This window comes from Haemaphysalis longicornis, unplaced genomic scaffold (genome assembly GCF_048455015.1).
Source record: "Haemaphysalis longicornis isolate Haplotype H1 unplaced genomic scaffold, Haemaphysalis longicornis Haplotype H1 scaffold_2, whole genome shotgun sequence".
Classification (NCBI taxonomy): Eukaryota; Metazoa; Arthropoda; class Arachnida; order Ixodida; family Ixodidae; genus Haemaphysalis; species Haemaphysalis longicornis.
The window spans coordinates 185693180-185714560 of NW_027526295.1; the positions used below are offsets into that span (position 1 = coordinate 185693180).

Consider the following 21381-nt stretch of genomic DNA (forward strand, 5'->3'; position numbering starts at 1 on the left):
GCATTCGTTTACCGCATGGTTTAATCGACTTGGGTTATGAACACAGCGCTCGGTAATTCGTCGTATCAGTGGGGCCCGCCGGCGCCTCAAACGCTCATCGGGGTCGAAAACGTGACATCCACACGGGCGAAGTTCGCCTCATGGGATGATGTAACCTGTTTTGCTATTCTCACGCGATTGTGCTACGCCCAGCCAAACTGTCTCAGCTTTCTTTGTTCAAATCTTGGTTGGTCTCGTGATCCGCGCGCTTACGCAGAGCTCGCGCTATCGCGCAATGCTCTTCTCTGTAGCCTTCGCGATTCGCACGTTTCCTCTAAACCGTGTTTCCAGAAACGTGCGATCTTCTCCTATCGCGCGAGTGTATGGTGTATTTGAACAGGGGAGCCACCGTGGCAAGCCGAGCTGTGCCATTGTTTCGCGGGGATAAGATTAAAACACCGTGGCTTCTCTTTCCGGGTGCAGGATATGCCCGTGGTCGCCTTCCGAAGAGATTTTGGTGATTGGTGGACGCGTCACTAGCCATGGGCTGCCTAAAACTGCCTCTGCCGAATGGGTCAGTCATCGGTGCGACTCTTGACAAGACCGGAGAAGTGCTGCTCAGAATTGGCTCCCCATCCGAATGCGGTGAGTGTCTTAGTCCTTGAACAACGAAGTCAGCAGTGTCGTGTCAATTTCTCCTGCACAACACACGCAGTGTAAAAGGGATTTGCAAACAGGCTTCAAACATTACCTTGCTTGAGTCATTTCAGGCGTTTAATTCATCACTGGTACTGTACCTCTTTCTGCAATACTACAGGGCCAGTAGTATGCAGCTTCAAGTGAAAGAGAACTCATCCCTATCCAAGTATGCTGAATACAGCAACACAGTTACAACAGTTTGAAATCTGAGAGTGCAGGTCCAAATGGCCCATTGCTTCGCTTGGCACATTGTTTTTCGTGATCCACTGTGCTTTCTGCTCCGCGAGAGCATGTTTTCTTGCTGGTGCACACGGTATGATACCTTTCTAGGATGAACAGTACCGTGCAAGGAAAACTGCTGCTTTGTAAAGCTGTGAGATGAATCGATGAAAACTAGAGCACAGACCAAGGATGATAGTCAGAGTGAAAGGTGGAACAAGCTGCATAAAAAGTCGATTTATTGAAGTGCTGCAGTGAAGATAACATATGTCTCCACAGTTGTTTTGAGTTCCATAACCTCCAGCTTGTCAGCTCTGCTAATTCTGCAGCAAGTGTGGTTATCGCCATTTCTCACCCGCCGCGGTGGCTCAGTGGCTAAGGCGTTGTGCTGCTGAGCACGAGGATGTGGGTTCGATTCCTTGCCGCGGCGGCCGCTTTTCTGATGGAGGCGAAAAGCAAAAACGCCCGTGTGTACGAGATTTCGGCGCACGTTAAAGATCCCCAGGCGGTCAAAATTAATCCGGAGCCCTCCACTACGGCGTGCCTCATCATCGCCTGCGTCGCGTCGGCGCGTTAAACCCTATACAATCAATCAATATCACCATTTCTCAGTTTTAATTGCAAAAAATGTAGTCCTTCAATGCAAATTGAGTGACTTAAAATGGAGCCACTGAGGCAATTTTATTTGTCAGGCTTGTGTCATTTTTTAATAACGAGAGACCTTCACACCCTTTCTCACTACTCCCCTCTGCTTCTGTGGAAACTGCATTGGAAGCCACAATGCCTCACTGTAGGTTGGATTAAGTAAATACTGTGGTGTGACGTGGCTGTGCCCCTCAATAAAGTGCCCCTGCAACTCTTTAGCAGCCTGTTTCTGGCTCGCTCAACGTCAACGTAACCAAACGATAGGAGCGAACAAAGATCGCTGCCTAGGTCGTAGTGAAGAGGGGTCTCCGGGGAAAGTGAAGGGAGAAGGTGCAGTGGTACTATGGGGAGAGTTAGGATGAAAGGAGAGGAAAAGCATACGTTGGGGTTGGGGGGGTAGGCGAAGGTGCTGCCCCGCTGTGGCACTGTTTGTAGTGGCTGCTGTGAAACGCACATTCCAAGACTAGGCCTGGTGGCGGTGCGAAGTGTCCCAAGCTCTCCTGATTGCAGAGGCAGTCGCTCCACACACAGGCTTTACTCCACTGTATTAAAGGCCAACTGCACTCTAATTTTACCTTGGCCAAATTTATTTTGAATGTGCAGTAATGAAACGCGAACACGAAAATATGAACCAGAACGTGCAAAATTGAAAAATGCTGTTTGTAGAATTTATATAATGGCTTGCTATTGGTATGTTTGGAAATCCACTTTTCCTAACCTTTGTTTTTGTAACCAAGCCACGCGTCGTTTTGGCTTGCATGGAAAGAAATCGCGCTATTTGTGTGTTCATGTTCATATTTTCGTGTTCGCGTTTCATTTGACGCCGATAGTACCTTTAACCAGAGGTGCCTAAAGTAGCTCCGCCACAGACAGCTCTGCACCTGCCTGTGGATCACAAAAACAGCCATGAAGGGTAAGTGACATGCCAGTTGGCCAGGTGCGTGGTCCTCCAACTAGCCATGAGAACTAATCGAGCATTGCTGGGCATGCTTCTACGAGGGCTGTCAGGCGCAGGTTTGCTCCGGCCGCTCGCTCACTGGCTGTAGCTTCACTTCAGCCTGGATGTAACGGCCACGCTGTTTTCAATTTCGGTTTTAAAATCTCCATTCTTGCTAGTAGTTAGCGCCGTGCACGCGCATGTTTAAGCTGTCAGGTTTTGCGTTTGTTTTTTTAGGCTGACCATATGGAAATAGGGTTTTCAAGAGGTCGAGATTTTCAGTACAGTTGGCCTTCCTCGTTACCTTCTACGAATACAGTTGTAATGGATCATGGCATAGCGCAGTTATTTCTGAGCAGTGGGTGATGAAGTAGGTACAAGTGCATCTGCAGCTGCTGCTAAATGTCTGGCCCAAACGATGCTGAATGCTATAGGTGATATTCATTAAAACGTTTAGCTGTCAATTTCTTTGCTTGGCCACACTGGAAACTGCCACGGACATGGCCGATGCGCCACGGACATGGCGTGGCTTGTGCCACTGCGCCCGCACACCGAAGAAAAACAAAACACCAGCGTGCGTAGTCTGCTCAGTTTCGACCCGCTTCTCAACGGTAGTGTCAACAGAGACGTTATTAATCACAGTCACATTGGACTCGAGGCATTACTTTGCATTTGGTGGGGTAGAGTTTGGAACATCCAACAGAGATCATGGGCTTAGCACGGACAAGTACCGCCATCCCGTGGAGCCCGACGTAACCAGTAACGGTGCACTCACGTGGTTGCCTGCCTGCGTGCATGCCTCGCCAGTGAATACAAGCTATATAATTGTACATGTACATCTGTGTTTTTCTGTCTCGTTCTTTGTTATGCTGTATCATGAAATGAAATTTCCTCAACAAGTGGTCCAAAATTCGCATTACCGAGAGGCATGGTCGTCGGTCAGTTACTCTTTTTCACATTCTGAAACTTTTAAAATGGGGGATACTATAACAGTGTCCACTTTTCAGATTAGGTCACCACAAAATAACTGAGCTAAGCATTACTGTTATGCACACATCCAAACTTAAAAACCTACTCAGATTATTTTTTACCAGGCTTTTCTGCACAAGTCGAGGCATTCTTTGTGTGCTTATGTGATGTCGTATGCAGTATCGCTGCTGTTGACTGGCCTCTTCTCACTTGCAGCAGTTAAAGCATTGAATATTTATCCTTAAAGGGGTCGTGCAGACAAAATACTAGTTCGTTTTATTCGAAAGATTTCGTGTTTTATAGTGCCCCCAGCACTTGTCTGGCAGCAAATGTTGCCGTATTCAGAGAAATTAATCAATTTCAGTTAAAATTTTGATTCTCCCACCAAATCGTGTTTTCGTGACGTCTGCCATGAAGTCATGAGGGCGAGTATTCAAACAAACTTCCACTGCGTCATTCGGCCCTCCAAACTTGCTTGAGGTCAGTCCTCCCAAATGGGGCTACCATATTCATCTATGGACCATTGTTTACCGTTGCTTTTTTTTTTTTTTGACCGTATTTGCACCTGGCTTGTTTTTGCTAATGTAGAGAGTAATTGTTTCGTGAAACATGGGGTATTCTCGGCAAACCGGATCACGTAAGACAACGTCGCTTACAACAATCGGCCAGTGTCGTGTAAGATAACTCCAAAGTGATATACTGCTGTGCAGCTAAAACAAGCATAGTGTGCCCAGTACCAACTGCAGTGCGCATTGGTACTTCTATGCTTACGTGTATTTTCGTAACTTTCATTGTTTACAGCACCATTCTTACTGCTGTAAAATGAATATGTATTACGTTTACGTGCAAATGATCATTCGGCAAACTTATAGGACCTGCCTAATTTGCATTTGCTTTTGTCAGCCTCAGCCAATCGCACAGCAGGGCATAATAGGTTCTGTTGCGGGAATTGAGCAAATGGGTCACATGGCCATTCCCTTTTTTCCCAATCATATAGCTTATTTGAGTGAAGTATGCGTAAAAGTGGTGTCAGTATGATTCTAACAAGGCAATCTTTCGAATGAACCAAACGTGTTTTGTCTGCATGGCCCCTTTCAAAAATGCAGCATAAAAAAAGGCATACTACAAAAAGTACCTGCTACATTCAGCAAATCTTGGAAAGCCGTTTTGTGCCAGCAATAACTAACTTTCATAGTGCCCCCAGGCACAAAGAAACCATATATCAGTACCACTACAGTGCCCCTTTAAAGGCAGTCTTCTCCTATAATTTTGCTTATGCAATCAGTATTCAGAGTCATTGTGCATTAAAGGGACACTGAAGTGATATGTAAACATTGCGGTATTACTAGCGCAAATTGTAGTCCGGAGTCCCCAGGCCATGTTTCGACCACTCTAGGCGCGTTTACGCGATTTTATTTAGTAGAAAAACTAATTCGAAAACGCTGTCCTCCTCTCTTTACGCTCGCCCATTTTCTGCGGCGTTTTCGTGTGACGTCAGGAGGGGATGAGCTGGCAATTGGCTGCGCCACGGCTGCGCTACTGCACGGCTCCCCGGCCGACAGAGTCAGTCGGCCCAGCGTTTCGTCCGCCGGCCGCCGGCGGGTCGTCGCAATCAAGGAGGTTAAAAAAAATTGCTTGGTCGCAATTCGTTCGCTTAGTTGAAACGAAGCCAGGACACGTTTGTGAATGGAAGAATGTGCCTTTCTTTACTTGGTTTGTTTGTACACTGTATCTAGCTCCAAGTCAAGGTCGCTTCACACAAGCGCTGCACATGCGACGCTTCGCTGACTGGTACGCCAGTAGGAAAATATAAGGCCTCTTGAAGGCGGGAGAAGAGTCAGCGAAGTCAATATAGGTACTAAGCAAATAAAATCAACTGCTATTTTTACCGTACAGCGTAAAACTAGGGCGCGGGAAGCACTTTTTTGCGCTGGGCGAACAAGCACAGCGGTCAGCATCTGCGAACGCTTTTCCGTCTACGAAATGCAATTGCTAGACGTGAGCTACTGTGGAAACTCGGGCGACGCTTACTGCACGATCGCAGTACAACAAATAGTCACCTAAGCGGCTTGAAAGGCCAAAACTAAATAAAAGTGTAAACCGGTTGTACAATATATACCCTGTTGCGGATTTCGAATATCCCGCCAACATGTACAGTCATGATGATGAGAGAGACGCCGGCAACGAAGTGGCACGTTCACGTGCCAGCGATGCGTGCTGGCACGTTCGCTCGTGATTGAGTTCGGAACGCTGCGCTTGAACGACCATGCACGGCTTTGCGTCGCTCTCTCCACGGCGCCAATAAACCCTGAAGATCGGCTTTCCCGACTCGTATCACTGGTGCCGAAAACTCGGGAAGCAAGCCAGCATCGCGGCGAGCCTTCTTTTTACGAGCTGGGTGAGCCTTTTCTTCAGCTACGACCGGCATGGAACGTACCAAGAACAAGCGCGCGTCACGGCGGGCTATGAACACGAAGATTATCAGCGAGGTGGACCAGCTGCTACAGTCTCAGCAGTTGGACCTTTCCGCCCTTCGTGTCATTCACGGACGTCTCCGAGCGAGCAATTCAGCATTGTCTGCGCTCAACGCCGAACTCGAAGCCCACCTGACCGACGACCAGGCAGCCGAAGACTACGCTTCGGTCATGGAGTATGACGACGCAGCGACCAGCGCACTGGCTTTACTCGAGCATCACATGGAGATGTTGAGGTCATCTTCGACGCTCCAGACTGCTTCTTCATTTGATGACGCCAGCGGAGACCGCCGGGCTGCGACGTCTACCGGACAGCCCATACCACCGACTCGTGAGTTTGGAGCACGTCTCCCGAAGCTAGAGCTGATGCGCTTTGACGGAGCTATAACGCGGTGGCGACCTTTTTGGGACATGTTTCGCCATTCCGTTCACGAGAATCCCAGGCTGTCCAATATTGACCGCTTTCATTACTTGCTTTCGCTTCTTGACGGAGCTGCTGCTGAAGCCGTTGCGGGCCTGCAAGTGACAGAGTCCTGTTATCAAGATGCTCTTAATATCTTGAAGAATCGGTTTGGGAATTCCAAATTGATCGAGCTGAAGCATTTTGAAAATCTGCGGAAGCTCAGGCCTGTCGATTCAGCCAGCAACGTGCCCGCATTGAGGAAGCTGTACGACCACGTGCAAACGAACCGGCGAGGACTGGAAAGCTTGGGCGTTGGCATTTCTTCTTACGCGGCAATGCTAAATGAAGTCCTTTTAAAGGTGATACCTGGCGACATTATTGTCGATTACTTCAAACAGCAGAGCCTTGCAGCCAGCGCCGCTTCCACGAGCAGTCAGAGTTCTTCTGCCCAGGACGTAGAACATCTGCTGTCTTTCCTGCGAGTGGAAGTAGAGTGCAGGGAAAGAAGCTTCCAGATCAGCAAGCCTCAACGAAGTGAGGAGGCTGACCGAGGGCCCAAGAAGCAGCAGTCTATTCCTACCGCTGCCGTCCTGCACAACAAGGCACAGACTTCGTCTTGCTTCTTCTGCTCCGCCGAAGATCACAGCACGGAAGAATGTCCGAGCGACATCCCTTTGGCCGGCAAGCGAACTCGCCTAGCAAGTGACGGCCGATGCTTCAGATGTACTGCCAAGGGACATCTCGTACGGAGGTGCCGAAGAAAGGTCCGGTGTGGGGCATGTAGGCGACGACATGCTACCACGATGTGCACTGCTCACCGCGCTCGGAAACCATCCGAATCGGCTGCAGAAACGCGACATGCAGCGATGCACGTCAACACGCGCAAACCAGCCATCTCGCGACTCTCCAGCGACGTCCTACTACAGACGTTCCGGGCGTGGATTATGGCATCGTCGCATTGCTGCTACGTCCGTGGAATTTTTGACAATTTCAGCCAGCGGACTTTCATCCGACAAGACGTCGCCTCTGAGCTCAAGTTAGCTGCAATCGGAGAAGTCGATCTGGCCATCAGTGCTTTCAGCCGATCTGGAGGTACCAAGAAGTTTAAAGTTGTCAGAGCGACCCTCCGCAGTCAACATGACAGCACGTCTGCTGAGGTCGACGCCATCGTCGTGCCTTTCATTTGTGAAGACGTGGCTGAAGCACCGAAGGGCAACACGCTTCTGCAACACCTGGTCTCCGAGGGGAAGCCATTGGCTGACACCATTGCTTTCCCAGGAATAGAGTTCAAGCAAGGAGTAAGCCTTCTCGTTGGATCCGACCAGATCTGGAAGTTCATTCCAAAAACAAGCCAGGTACAGAGGGAAGAAGCGAATCCTGCTATAGTCGCTGTGAATACAGGCATGGGATGGACCTTACAAGGAGCGTTATCCCTGGACGATAGCGACAAATGCAAATGCAGCAGCCTTGTGTGCGTTCTCCGCACGGACGCGCACGAGAATGAAGACTTCACTTCCTCCCTCTGGCGGTTTCGGGAGGTAGACACAGTTGGCCTTATGAACACGCCGAACTTGCGTCCCAGTGAACTATTCGTACGTAGATCCACCGACTCAACTGTGTTTCAAAAAGAACGCTATGAGGCACAAGTCCCACAGAAGTCCACACCGGTCTCCATGGACGACGATGGCAAGATTGCCCTTTCGAGACTTCACGGAGTACCTCGGAAACTTTCTTCAAAAGAAGAGGACATAAGACCTTTCGAAAAGGCTGTGAGGCAATACCAGAAGGATGACCACCCGGAAAAAGTTGTAAAGGAAACGTGTGGCTCAGATCATGCCTGCTACATGCCTCACCGTGAGGTTCTCCGAGAGGAGTCAGGATCCCTTCGATTTCGTGACGTTTATACTGCATCCTTATATGCTTTCGGAGCCTCTTCCTGGAAGAACGACCTTAAACAGGGACTGAATCTCAGCGTGACCCCGGAAGAAGAAAGGCGCGTGGTACAACTGCCAGAAGATCTGCGTTGTACCCACCTAACTAACAGTGCTCGTAAGCAACTTCCTCATCGTGGAGTCAGCAATATTGTTGCTGAAAGACGCAAGGCTGCCCAGGTAGTTCAAGACACCGACAATGTGCGAAGAAGATCCTCCGACGCTGCAAAACCTGCCCCTGTGTTAAGGTGCAACCTGCGGCGACACTCGTTTCCCCGTTACAGAGGGACGGCGTCAGCAATATGTTTGTAACACTTTAGAAACTTGGACAATCGGTAAAGTGTAATAGAAAACAGCGGTAACACTAGGACCGGGCAAGTGCAGCTAGTGTGCGTTAGAGAAAGTGCTTAACTATACAAATATTGTGACTGCCTTTGTATCTATGCGAGTGAGCATTTGGTGGGCGCGGAGGATGTTGCGGATTTCGAATATCCCGCCAACATGTACAGTCATGATGATGAGAGAGACGCCGGCAACGAAGTGGCACGTTCACGCGCCAGCGATGCGTGCTGGCACGTTCGCTCGTGATTGAGTTCGGAACGCTGCGCTTGAACGACCATGCACGGCTTTGCGTCGCTCTCTCCACGGCGCCAATAAACCCTGAAGATCGGCTTTCCCGACTCGTATCATACCCTATATTAGCAAAGCATTTGTGTCCCGCTCCGTAGCCTAGCAGTCTGGGGCGCTAGGAATTCACCGCAAATATTTTGCGAGTCACGAGTTCGAATCCCCGCCGGTACGTGCTTTTTTTTTTGTAAGTTAACTTTTTTGTTTTCCGCCGATGTTTTCTATATTGAGTTCACCTTTTTTGGGGCCGCAACGTTCATGGCTACACGAACTAGTTCACAAAACGCGCGCAGGCTGGCACTGGCGCGCTAGCGAGTTCTCGTTGGCGTGCTGTTGCCATAAGCACCGACTGCTTGCAGGCAGTGGGCACAGGCCAGAATGAACAGACCCTTGGCCTGGTGCGAACACGCTTTTTACGATAAAGGCATGAGGGAGGCAAGCTCCAAATATGGGGGGAAAGCGCATGACATTTGGGCGTCTGCGGGTACGCGGAGGGCGTTCACGCACTGTGTATGTCTCGGCTAGTGAATGCTACGACTACAAGCCGTCCTGGGAGGCTCATCTTGTGCATTTTACAGCCGACAACATGGCAGAAGCGCGGTACGATGATTACTGAGATATTGAGAATGCCCATCCAACAAAGCCATTGGTTATGTTTTACAGAACCGAAACCGAAACTTGTGTGATTGCTAACCTTGGGCATCGTCCAATCACGGCGCCCCTCCTCTCAACGTCACAGCCTTAGTTGGTGCGGCCGCCGCAAACCGCGCATGGTAGTTTTTCTTCTTTCGCGCTTTGTAAAATAATTACCGATTTGTCAACCGGATAAACGATGAAAAGTGTGCTAATTTGAGCCAGTCTACGCAGTGCAAGCAAAAACGGGAGCTTGACAAATTCACTTCAGTGTCCCTTTAAGACTTCTTGTTTCTGTTTTGCTTCCCGGCGCCATTTCTAATGCCGTGGAAGTTACGGCACGTTTGTTGGAGGCAGCTAACTTGACTCTGTACCAGTCTTCGTACAACTGCAGGGGTTCGCTCCTCCATTTCTCTGATCTTTCTTGAAAACCTCTTGGGATGACGATGAAATCTCTCGTGTGCACAGCAAAGTAAGTTATTGAGGCCAGCGCTCAAGTCACAACCACAGCGCCCTTGTGTATGGGCAATTTTCGCACAATTTTTAAATATGAATGGAATCTTGTGTGCTATGCTGAGCACTTAAGTTCAATTACAGGGGTCCCGCGCTTTGCATCAGTGCTGTCAATGTGGCTGATGCATTAGCGGAGCAAATGCATCAGTTTCTGGAATGTTGCAGACATGCCAAGTGTATGCGAAGGCAGCTACCAGTAATACGCAGTTCATGTGTTTGAAGATCTGTCTCCATAGTTCCAGTGTTTGCACTTGTATGGAAGTGCGGTTACAGAGCAAAGGAAAGTGTTCACACGCACCGCTGTGACCAACAGATGAGTTGCTCAACCCAACAATCTACAGTTCCTTTCCATTAGGTGCATACATGGGCTTGCGACAAGATGTTCAGGATGCTTTTAAAAAAGTGCGTAGATTAGCATAACGGCACGCAAGCATGACAATTCACGGTACTCTGGATGAAATCAAACGTAGCAAAGTCGGCGGGTTAGTACATAAAAGGTCGCAGCGCAAAATACTGGGATGGAAACAAGGCAAGTATGGCACTGCTATCTCTTGTCATTGTCATCTTGTCTACGTCTGTGCCTTATTTTGTGCTGCTATCTATTAAGGGTGATATATGTCTATGAAAAAAGAGCTGACCAGTAGCAGGAACCTCTGTTTTGTGATACGCAATTGTGACAAAAGGTGGCAGGGTTTCAAATGGCTCTAGGAGAGGGTGCAAGGTATGCAGTGCGATTGAGTTTTCTGCTGTTCTCAGAAAAATGACATTTGGCTTTGATGTCCTCGAGCACACAACCTCACAATTGCATCAGTTCATCTACTGCAGGGGTTCTCAAATGCGGGTCTGCGGACCCCCCGAGAACATTTCAGGAGTCTGCGAGCCTCCCTCAAAACTTGTACACCCGCCATTCTTTTCTCGGTTTTGCCAGCTTTTTCTTGCACTGCAAAAACGTGGCTTCGCTGCATTACGTGTCTGCTTCGTTTCTCCGTGTAACACATATTTTAACACCTACTTTTTGCACAACACGCCAGCTCTGAGAAAAAACAGACACAGAATAGGCTTAGAAGACTTTTAGATTCAAGAGCAAATTGTTTACCGTTATGGGGCGCATCATCATTAACGTCAAACAGAAAAGGCGGGCATCGGATAAGTGTGTGGGCGATGTAAGCTGCGAGTACAAATTGTTTGGAATTGACACTGATCAACATATGCTTCATCGTGGGGTCCCCCATCACTTTCGCAAGCCGAAAAGGGGTCCTCAGGGCAGACACGGCTGAGAACCACTGATGTACCGTATCCAGGATGTGTTTCACAATCTGCACAACTGGAAGCTAGCCAGAGTTTGGTCACACCTTGTATTGACTGATGAGAAAACTTCAGTGATTACTGACAAGGTGATAAGATGCTTTGTCCCAATCAGCGGAAGTCCACATGGGCTGTTGCAATGGCTGCTGATCAGTACTCTGAAAATACTCGTGCCAACAAATGCTCAAAATAAAAAAAAAAAATTTGTGATTTATAATTTGAGTTGTTGCTCCCAACCAGTGTGTAATATACATAATTAGAAATACGGGCAAAGCAACAATTGTTGTGAATTGTAAATTGCGATATGTCTAGCAACAATACGAAAAATAACTGGCACATGTGCATAATATTGCATTTCGTGGCAAAGTAGGCTGTTGCCTTTGTGGGAAGCGTAAATGCCAGTAAAGTTTACAACTCTTCAAGGAAAGCTCCTGCCTTCTGTTTTAGGTGGACTCGCAAAGCAGCAAAGACGGCAGAAATAAGGCAACATTGTTTTTTCAGTCAATTCTGTGTCTCGAGCCATTCAATAAGTTTCTCGTTACACTGTTTTTCACAACAACATACAATTTCACTGCATTAAAGATATTGCCTTATCAGTATAGCTCACACCAACCTTTGTATAAACTTTAATTGATGATGCTACGTAATATTTGGTTCCGGCATTGCTGATAATGTTCACTTAAGACGTGGGTCATGGATCTTTTTGAAGTCCGTCATTTCTCAGTTTTTTCTTCCGCTTGTTTGGTGATTCACGGTGGCTTTGATTTGGCTGCGCCTTCTGAATTCAGGTAGTGCAGTACCCAGCTCCTCAATTTTTTTTGTTTAGCGCAACATGCGACACCTGAACTTTCCTTTTAAGTTTATTCGGGGTTCAGAGAGTCCAGGGTGAAAGGAAGTGCAAAAGCAGACAAAAAATGCAGGAATGCTGGCCAAATCGAAGAGATTTTTATGGTTCTGTCACGACTTGATGGCTGCTGTCGCACTTCACTTGCAATGTCCTGACACTGATAATGGCAAAAGCTACTGCAAATGGATGCATTGTAAGCTTGGAAAACAATAAGTGTCGTTGAATTTCAAAAGTTCTATACTGCAATGGTAGGTTTATGAATAAACCAACCACAGTGCAAAGTACAGGCTGTTAGCACAACGATCTGGAGGTGAACACTACTAACATTGAGTGGAGGGCTTCCGTTCCTGACAGATGTACCCATATCTTTGTACGCTGCTTGCAATTGTTGAAAAAATTAAGAGCTCCAAGTATGACTGTTCCAAGTCCTTTTCATTTACGCGGACGTGTGCCCAGTATAATAAATGATTATCTGCGCAGACTTGCAGGAGGAAAGATTTTCTATGCCAGCGTGCCTTGTCACGTGCAGCTTTTGCCTATTCCGTGCCTGGTGTGGTTTAAAACGAGCCCTTTGTCTGTAGCAGCTGACGCTGCCAGTTGGGTATTTCTACTCCTTCGGTCACATGACGCACGTGTTGCTATGTGCACGCTGCCATGTGGGTCATGCTGTCGCATTCCTGTCTCGTCATGCTTGTGATAACACGAGAGGCAAGTGTCGTAAGTGCTGTGATGGGGAAGTTACATTTTGGTCTGATGGTGTCTCCATCCTTGGTTGTCACGTTGCCTCCTGTGTGATTTCACCTTATGCGGGAATGTGATCTGAGGTGGTCTGGTGGCCTTGCAAGTTGATACGGTTTCAAAATGCGTGGGGGCAGGAGGATGCACTGCAGCTCGCTCTTTCAACCATTGCTGCTGTTGCAGCCATAGTAGGAACGGTGGAGTTGTGCTGTACAAGCTGGAAGAACAGGTGAGCAGACTTTAATAGGCACGAGAGCAAGTTAAAATAACATACTTTAGTAGAACATATTTGTAGAAATTAAGAAGAAATGGACGTGGAAAGGGCATGTAATGAGAAGGCAAGATAACCGTTGCTAATTAAGGGTAACAGAGTGATCCCTGGAGAAGGCAAGCGTGGCAGGGGGCGGCAGAAAGTTAGATGGGCAGATGAGATCAAGAAGTTTGTGGGGATGAATTGGTCGCAGTTAGCACAGGACCGGGCTAATTGGGGAGAGGCTTTTGCCCTGCAGTGGGTGTAGATAGGCTGGTGATGATGAATGCAGTTGAAAATTACTCTCACAACTGTAGGTGTTGCGGCCTCAGAATTCTCATTATTACAATTTGTGACCGTATTAATGCTAGCATACTTGCAGAGCTTGTTAATAGTATCGGCTAAACAAAGCTGCCTGCCCACGTGCTATCAATGCATGCATGTGGTCGCAGTCGTCTACAATTGCTGCTAACAATCATTACTGCCTTGCTCACAATTATGTCATAACGTATGCTACAAAATGCAAAAAGAAGTAAAAAAATTCTTGCGTTGTTTCCTTATAAATTAGAGCACCTTTTGTTGCTGAGAGCTACAGCACCTGTTATCTGCATTAAAATTTTAATGCGCTCTTTAGGGTTGATTCAAAAGGTATGCAACGCATAAACGAGTCCTGCATGGTTAACTGGAATGGCTGAGACCACCTCCCTTCTTTTTTTTTAAGCTTTAAAGAGCTCTGAGGCTGTTTCGGTTAGGCCATAACTCTTAATCTTAATGAACGTTTAGTGCAGGGAACGCTAGTTCATAGAAGAAATCAAAAACATCTTCGTGGCTGTAACCACCCTAGCAAACGCATTTCCTTTAGACGTGGGGAGGGACAACACTGTATGTTCAGTTTACACAATTACACTTCATGCAAATACTACCACATTGTGCAAATCTTAAAAATCCTTCCAAGCTAGTGTCCTCATGTTCCTAGAGATTGACTCTCTGATAAACCTAACATAGATCAGTGTCGCAGGGGGCTGTGCTTTTGATTGTTCCATGAAGAGCCGAACAGGTGAGCTTCCAATGAATCCAAACTAGCATTTCTGAACAGCTTGTATGCTGTTAGGTTGAGTGCTTTAAATTGAAATTGGGATGGTCTGCAAGTTTTCGCTGTTAGTGCTATCTAACTTCGGCGCATTAAAACATTCATTTGGCATTTAGTGCACCTTAACAGGCGGAATTTTCCCAATAATGTTTAGTTTCTAGTGAGGTGATTTTCTGTAGGTTTTCAATAGTGTTGGTGTACTGTTGTTTTGAGTATTTATTCCTACAGACAAGGTTCATGGCACCTTATGAAGTCTCCAGTACATTGATGCATAAACAGTGTATTTAGTGCTGCCGGCTTAAAACCTTCCTCCATATAAAGACGCGACGGAATTGGCACAGTACGAACTTGGGGGAACTGGGTGAAATTTCAAGCTGCTTTTGTGGTTACAGTGCAGAGTAAATTGCAAAAGCATATCTAGTGCTTCATGTGTACGAGATTTCGGCGCACGTTAAAGATCCCCAGGTGGTCAAAATTAATCCGGAGCCCTCCACTACGGCGCGCCTCATCGCCTGCGTTGCGTCGGCGCATTAAACCCTACAATCAATCAATCAATCAATCAATATCTAGTGCTTCAAAGTGAAGCCTCCAGACTGGCTACAGGCAAAAAAAAAGTACAACACGACTTCTCTGATCCTGAGACACCAAAGTACAAAAGTAATGTGTGTGCGGTAGCCTTGGTATCCTATTTCGTCGCGTTTTTCTGCTGTTCAAGGCCTTGTTGCTTGTGCCCGGCTGGCCGACAGTCTCATCTGCTGTCAGTGGACTGGTTGCTCGCAGTGCCTGAGTTGTAGCCTCCAGCACAGAATTCACAGCTGGCGATTCGTTTGTTCATGTTAGTGTAAACTTCCATCAGCTATCCCACATGTGTCCTCTCTATTTCCTCTTTTAGTACCTCTGTTTTGCATCAATCAACTTGTTCACTGGGTGCTTGCTTTTGAAGCTGCTACTACGCTTCTCTAATTTGATTAGATGTACTCTTGTAGGTGTAGTTCTTGTAAGCATGTTCAGTTGATGCTTAAAGGAGCCATGAAGACAAAACACAAGTTTGGTTTATTCGAAAGGTGGCCTCGTTAGAATCGTACTGACACCACTTTTAACGTACTCGTCGCTCAAATAAGCTATATAATTATGGAAAAGGGGAATGGCCATGCGACCCACCAGCTCATTTACCGCAGCAGAACCTATGATGTCATATGAACCCAGCTGTGCGATTGGCTGAAGCCGGCAAAAGCAAACGCAATTTAGGCAGAGCTTATATGCTTGCCGAGTGAGCTATTGGCGCCTAAATGCAATGCATATCTATTTTACAGCAGTAAGAATGGTGCGGTAAACAACAAAAGTTACGAAAATACACGTACGTATAGAAGTACCAATGCGCACTGCTGTTGGTACTGGGCGCACTACGCTTGTTTTAGCTGTACAACAGTCCGACGCTTTAGAGTTGTCTTGTACGACACTGGCCGAATGACGTAAGGGACGTTGCCTTTTGTGACCCTATTTGTTAAGCATACCCCATGTTTCACGAAGCGATTACTTTCTACCGTAACAAAAACAATCCAGGTGTAAATATGGTCAAAAACAAAGCAACGGCGAAGTGCTGAGTACGCTAGCGCCACCTGGGAGGTTTGACAGCAAGCAGGCTGTGGAGCCGAACGGCACAGTAAAAGTTTGCTTGTGGACGCGCCGTTATGACTTCATTGTAGACGTCACCAAAACACGATTTGGCGGAAGAATAAAAATTTTAACCTGAATTGATTAATTTCTCAGTGAATACGGCATCATTTGTTGCCGCGCAAGCGCTGGGGACGCTATAAAACACGAAATCTTTCGAATGAAACCAACTTGTATTTTGTCTTCATGGCTCCTTTAAGTCAGTGAGAATGCACTACACGGTGGTGTATGCACTGTAGATGTGACCTAGTAAAAGGGTTCGGGCTAGTCAAGATTTCCTTTAGAAGCCTAAACTTAGGCGTCTTGTTGCAGTGCAAGCTGGTGCAGTGCCTTTGACCACCAGGCTCCTTTTTACTCCAGCATGCACGCAGGCATGCGCAGTTGCTTACTATGCTGCATGTTGTGGCTGCAGCGAAGCTGTTCGGTTCGGGTGTGTCCTTTCTTGTCAGATTCTACCATGCCTGCTGCTCCTAGCTATGTTGTTGTTGGCTGTGTGCAAGTTTAGTGTTTTATTCAATTAAATTGACCATTTATGGTCTGCATCACTCCTATGCGTAAAATCAGTTTTAAGGCAAGCTAACGACACACATTAGTGGCCTGTTCCCACTAATTTTCTTCTTGTTAAAGGGGCCACAAAGCAGTCAGTTTGATTCGTTACAAAGACTGCTTTGTCCTGATAATGATAGAGATTTTACCAAAAATGTCAAACAAATAATCTAGATATTAACGATAACATATGCAGCAGTGGCAGCTCCCCAGTCACTTTGCAGTGATTTTTCTGATATCGTTTGACCACATCACTTGAGTGGTGACACACTTGTAACTTCTTAAAATTGCCCCATATTGTGCCACTTGTACATACCACGTCACATTAGCGTGAAATTTAAAACTTAAAGGTTAAGGAGACTGGGTGAATTTAGGTTTGGGATTTCAACCCGTAACCTACGGAATGCGAGTCGAGTACGCATCTTGACCGAGTTTTGTCTCTAAATTGCGAAAGGTAGACCTCATAAATTGGTTGTGGCCTCCGACTTCAAAGCGGATTACTTTGTGGTACCAGGGTAGCATCCAGCCGCGGTTCCCAAGAATGATGCCAAGTTTCTCAGAAAAGCAGCCGCCAGTGAGGGTCGAACTCACAACCGCTGGTTTACAAGACCAGCGCTCTGCCACTGGGCTATACCGGCGACGGCGCTGAAGCGCATCACAAAGGAAGTCCCTGGAAGTTGTTCAAAGTGCACACGTAACGACTAGGCTAAAAAATTGGGCCCATCTCCCCGCGAGGGGGACTCGAGTAAATGCGTCGCATAGGGGGTGGGTGTATTGCGTTAACGTTTAGTGTTTGGGGAGTTGGTGGTAGTGAATGCATTGTATCAGCAGCTTCTTGACATAGTTTGAATGAGTCAAGGATATAAGGCGCGTTCGTAGCCTCCCATTCTGTGTCGGCTTTGTGGCGCAGTGGGTAGAGCACATTGCGTTCCGCCCGCAGGGTCGAGGGATCGAAACCAGGGGCCGGATAGTATTTTTTTTTATATAGTGTAGGGGGAGGGGTGCGGACTACGACTACGGACGTCAACGTGGGTGACATCGTGAGTTACTGAAATGCTCTGCATTTAAAAGCACACCTTTACTGGGAGTCCCGTCTACAAGGTTCGATCCTAGGCAGGTAATGCAGTGCACTAGCTCGCTGGTTGGTTCCAGGAGAATGGCTCATACCCACTCAGGGGTAGTAGCCAGGGAAAGGGTGCTAACTTAGAGAAAACAGTGGGCTTGGGATTAAAAGAAATATAAAGAATGCACTTGAACAGCACAATTAGGGGAAAAAGTGAATATAAACAGGAATAAAAAAAGATAAGTAGACTGCCCGAAAATGAGGTACGGATGGAGAGAGAACACACCAACTATAAAATCAGCACTAATGAATAAGAAAGGATAGAAAGGAGAGCCATGAAAAGTACGCAAAGAAATAAAGCAAGAAGATACGGCAGTGAAGGAGAAGCAGTGAGCGGGAAGGCAGCGAGTGCAGGCGCTGGCACATTTTATAGAGGAGCCCGCCATCGCACTCTAGCGTCTAGCACAGTAGACGGAGAGATTCAGAAATGTGAGTGTACAGTGCAGCAAAGATCCCTGCGGCAAACACCCAGTACTTTTGCTCCGAATGATATTAGATGAACAGACAATGGGTGGGCCAATTTATTGAAGGTATTTCCCAAGGTATTGTCCACTTCGTTCTTGTCTCCGTCAGGTGTGCAATGTGGTAATTAGCCACTGCATACGGACATCCTTGTTGAATAAGGCCACCGTGCCCGTTGGTTGCCACAACTTGTACTGAGGCTTGCAGGAGGAATAATAGGCTAATTACTGAATTAGCAAAGCATGTTTACGCTCATAACGTTTATGTAGGACCAACAAGGGCACAGAAAAAAAAACGAGATAAGAAATGATGCAATGGGAAAAGGATCATGACTATGGTAACGAGGATACAATCACACCACTGGAGGCATGCAGGTGCATTTGATTAGAAAAAATTTGGTGTCTAAATTTTACTTGGATCGCTGTGTAGTTTGGCAAATGCCTTCTTGGCCGATCCCCCGGGTGGTATGTGGCATGATTTGCGGCAACCAGTCGACCAAGGAGAGGACAAAATCGCACCACTGGATTCGTTTGTGCTGTCCCTACTGAAATGGTCTTGGAGGCATCTGCCTCGTGACAACTACAAGTCGTGGCTTCCCCAGGAAGTACGCTTCAAAAGGAGGTGCAAGGGGACAAAACGCCGCACAGCGAGCAGAGAGGCAGGTGCTCAGTGCAGCTGACACCACCGCAACTGTTATGATGTGAAGGCTATCACCAAACATGTTGCTCTGATAATGAAGACATTTTCACGACAGCTATAATTACAGACCTGTCATTCTTAACCCTTTCAGACGCTATGTACACAACTGTGTACATTTTAATCCTGAGGTTTTTTTTTACAAAAAGAAATACCAAAACTGGAAGTTTTCGTGGCCTTCGTCTTCGTAGCCTTCGTCTAACAATGAAGATTTTGGGACCATCTGGCGGCTAGTAAGATTATTACAACCGTAAACAAACAAAATGGCAACACACGTGACGACTTCAGCGGGCGACCTTTTTCAACTCTTTCTCCTCATTTTCTCAAGACTTGTGACCATAAAAAATATAGAAGCAGTGCATCTCGCACAAATATCAATGTACGTGGAAATATTCAGTGCTACTTGACTGTCCTGACCTCTGTGACGCTATGTATACAATTCTGTACATGTCTGTAAAAAAAGAAAAGGTTGTGTTGGGGTCAATAACCTGCCAATTCATCTTATTTGGTGAGATACAGAGCATAGAAACCACAAATTTTTTGTAGGGGGAAATAGAGAGCGGTGTCTGAAAGGGGTAAATGCCTATCTGAATTGTAACTCCAAAAATGATGTTACTATGACCCCGACTGCAAGTTTCGGTTACCTCCTGTTATTCAGCGAAACTACACCACGCTGTTTCACCGACTACAGCTTGGCGTAGCCTTTACCCATCGCTACAAGCACCTCATTGGCTTTACGAGTGACCCCCACTGTGAGACATGCCATGTACCAGAGACTGTTTGGCATGTTCTCTGCCACTGTCCACGCTATGCGCATCCTCGAGAACAATTAGCGAGAACATTGGCCTGTTTGGACTGTCGTGTGGTGTCGGAGGAAGTGCTGCTGGGACCTTGGACAGACACGAAGCGTTCCCACAAGGCATTTAAAGCTGTGCTGACATTTCTGCGCAGCAGCGGCCTCTCAGACATATTGTAGTTGAGGCCCGTTCGGCTTAACTTTAACACATGCACAGTATCGGTATAGGCATCTTCTATAAATAGCCATTTATTTATTTCTCCGCCATCTTCATCTCTCTCGTCCTCTATCCTCGCTCTTTCCTCCCCTTTCCCTCCCCACACACAGAATAGCTGGCCAGATATACTACCATCAGGCCGACCTTTCTGTGTTTTCTCATTTCAATAAAACTTCTCTCTCTCTCTATAGACATAGTGAGTGACAAAGGCTATGCCAAAGGCAAAAAATGTATTAACTGCTAAGTTGCAAGGAGGGCACGCAGACTACATATGTAGATGTTGAACATAACTGCTGACTTTTTTGTGGTATGAAATCAATATTCCACGATCCTTAATTTTTACTCTGCAATTCGGTTTGCATGCTGCCTTTCTTGGTGAGAGTTGATCTATGTTGTCAGGAGCATGAGGCCATGCATGCATCCTATTGGAGGTCTCCGAAAAGTAATGTCAGCTAATGATCTTGCTTTTTGGGTATTCAGTGCCGCAGCACATGGCTTGTTTCGTGCACCGCGAAGATGAACAGACGTTTGGAACAATTGGCTGTACTTAAATGCCACATTCATCTGAAGTTGATGGATAGTTTTCTTGGAAGCTTTGTTGAAGGCTAGCCTTTTGTGTACATCAAAACATTTGTTGCCAAACACTAGTGTAGGGTAATTTTGTTTGTAAACAAGGATGAAACTTCGAGGTATGTATTAAAAGTGTGGGCCGTATGAGTGTTGTTGTACTTTGACATTCTTTCCAAAACTTCGAGGTCTGTATTGAAAGTATGGGCCGTATGAGTGTTGTTGTACTTCGACATTCTTTCCACTCATCACGTGCTCATGTGGCACACCCAAAAGACAACTTTTGGCAGGTCAGAGCTTGAGCGCACTTTCTAAAAGCACTTCTCTGCTCAAAGAATTATCTGAAGCAAGTCAATATCGATAGAACAACGTATGCTGAGATTACAATGTCACAACAGCTTTTTGAGGAGTTGGCTAAGACTCTCAAAGAGGTGCGAGTACTGGAAGATCTTGTGCATCTTCTAGGATCTCGTGTCTTCTGGGAGTAGCCATAATGGGCTTGTTGCAGGCCTTTTAGGGATTTGCTTACATGTTCAGGCAGCCATGGAGTTCATATGCTACTTCAGTCTGCCTACGTGCCTTGAAGGTGAAAGCTTGGCGCTATTGTGACGGGCACCTATTATATACATGTCCACCTGCCAACACAGCAGCCACGCTATTTTACCATCCTTAATCTATCTTAATCCCACACATACTTGGCAGGTCATGGGTTTGAGTCCCGACACTTACTTGAAAGGTTGTGGGTTCAAGTCCTGATACGTATTATTCACGAACTACCTGTAACCATGCGTCCTTGTTATTAATTTACGTGTATTATGTGCCATTGTTGTACCCTGACACATTCATAAATTGACTTTACTAGTAATGCCATTGCCGAAAATCAGTAAAGCACTCATGGGTTCACTTATACTCGCCTCTGAGGAGACTTTTGAAACCATTTGTGTTGGAACTGCCGCAGACAGTCGCTTTTTGCATTTCATGGTGTACAACTTTTGCCTTAATAAAATTGAGACTTCTACTTGATTTCGAGTTTGACGAGAC

The 21381-nt window shown here is 46.7% G+C and overlaps 2 protein-coding genes across 5 annotated transcripts in view; both read left to right on the top strand.

The window, feature by feature from the left end:
• LOC144169635 (major facilitator superfamily domain-containing protein 12-like) overlaps nt 1–21381 on the top strand; it is a 58768-nt gene that overhangs the window by 1112 nt on the left and 36275 nt on the right. For 3 of the 4 annotated variants that reach the window (XM_077698898.1, XM_077698897.1, XM_077698899.1), the window contains exon 2: nt 463–624. The gene's annotated coding sequence lies outside the window, so the exon portion shown is untranslated. Of the gene's footprint in view, nt 1–17; nt 151–462; nt 625–21381 lie in introns of those variants that run through there. The other variant, XM_077698900.1, reaches the window with a different exon arrangement.
• LOC144168438 (uncharacterized) lies at nt 6661–9960 on the top strand. Its single transcript, XM_077697426.1, has 2 exons — nt 6661–8179; nt 9911–9960. The coding sequence occupies exons 1-2, from the start codon at nt 6661–6663 to the stop codon at nt 9958–9960; spliced, it is 1569 nt and encodes a 522-aa protein (XP_077553552.1).

Excerpts from the sequence above, each read along its gene's own strand:
- LOC144168438 (XM_077697426.1), top strand. The coding sequence starts at position 6,661 with ATGCTAAATGAAGTCCTTTTAAAGGTGATACCTGGCGACATTATTGTC. Across the intron at positions 8,180-9,910 it reads TGCCTGCTACATGCCTCACC|GGGTTCGCTCCTCCATTTCT; the intron begins GTGAGGTTCTCC and ends GTACAACTGCAG.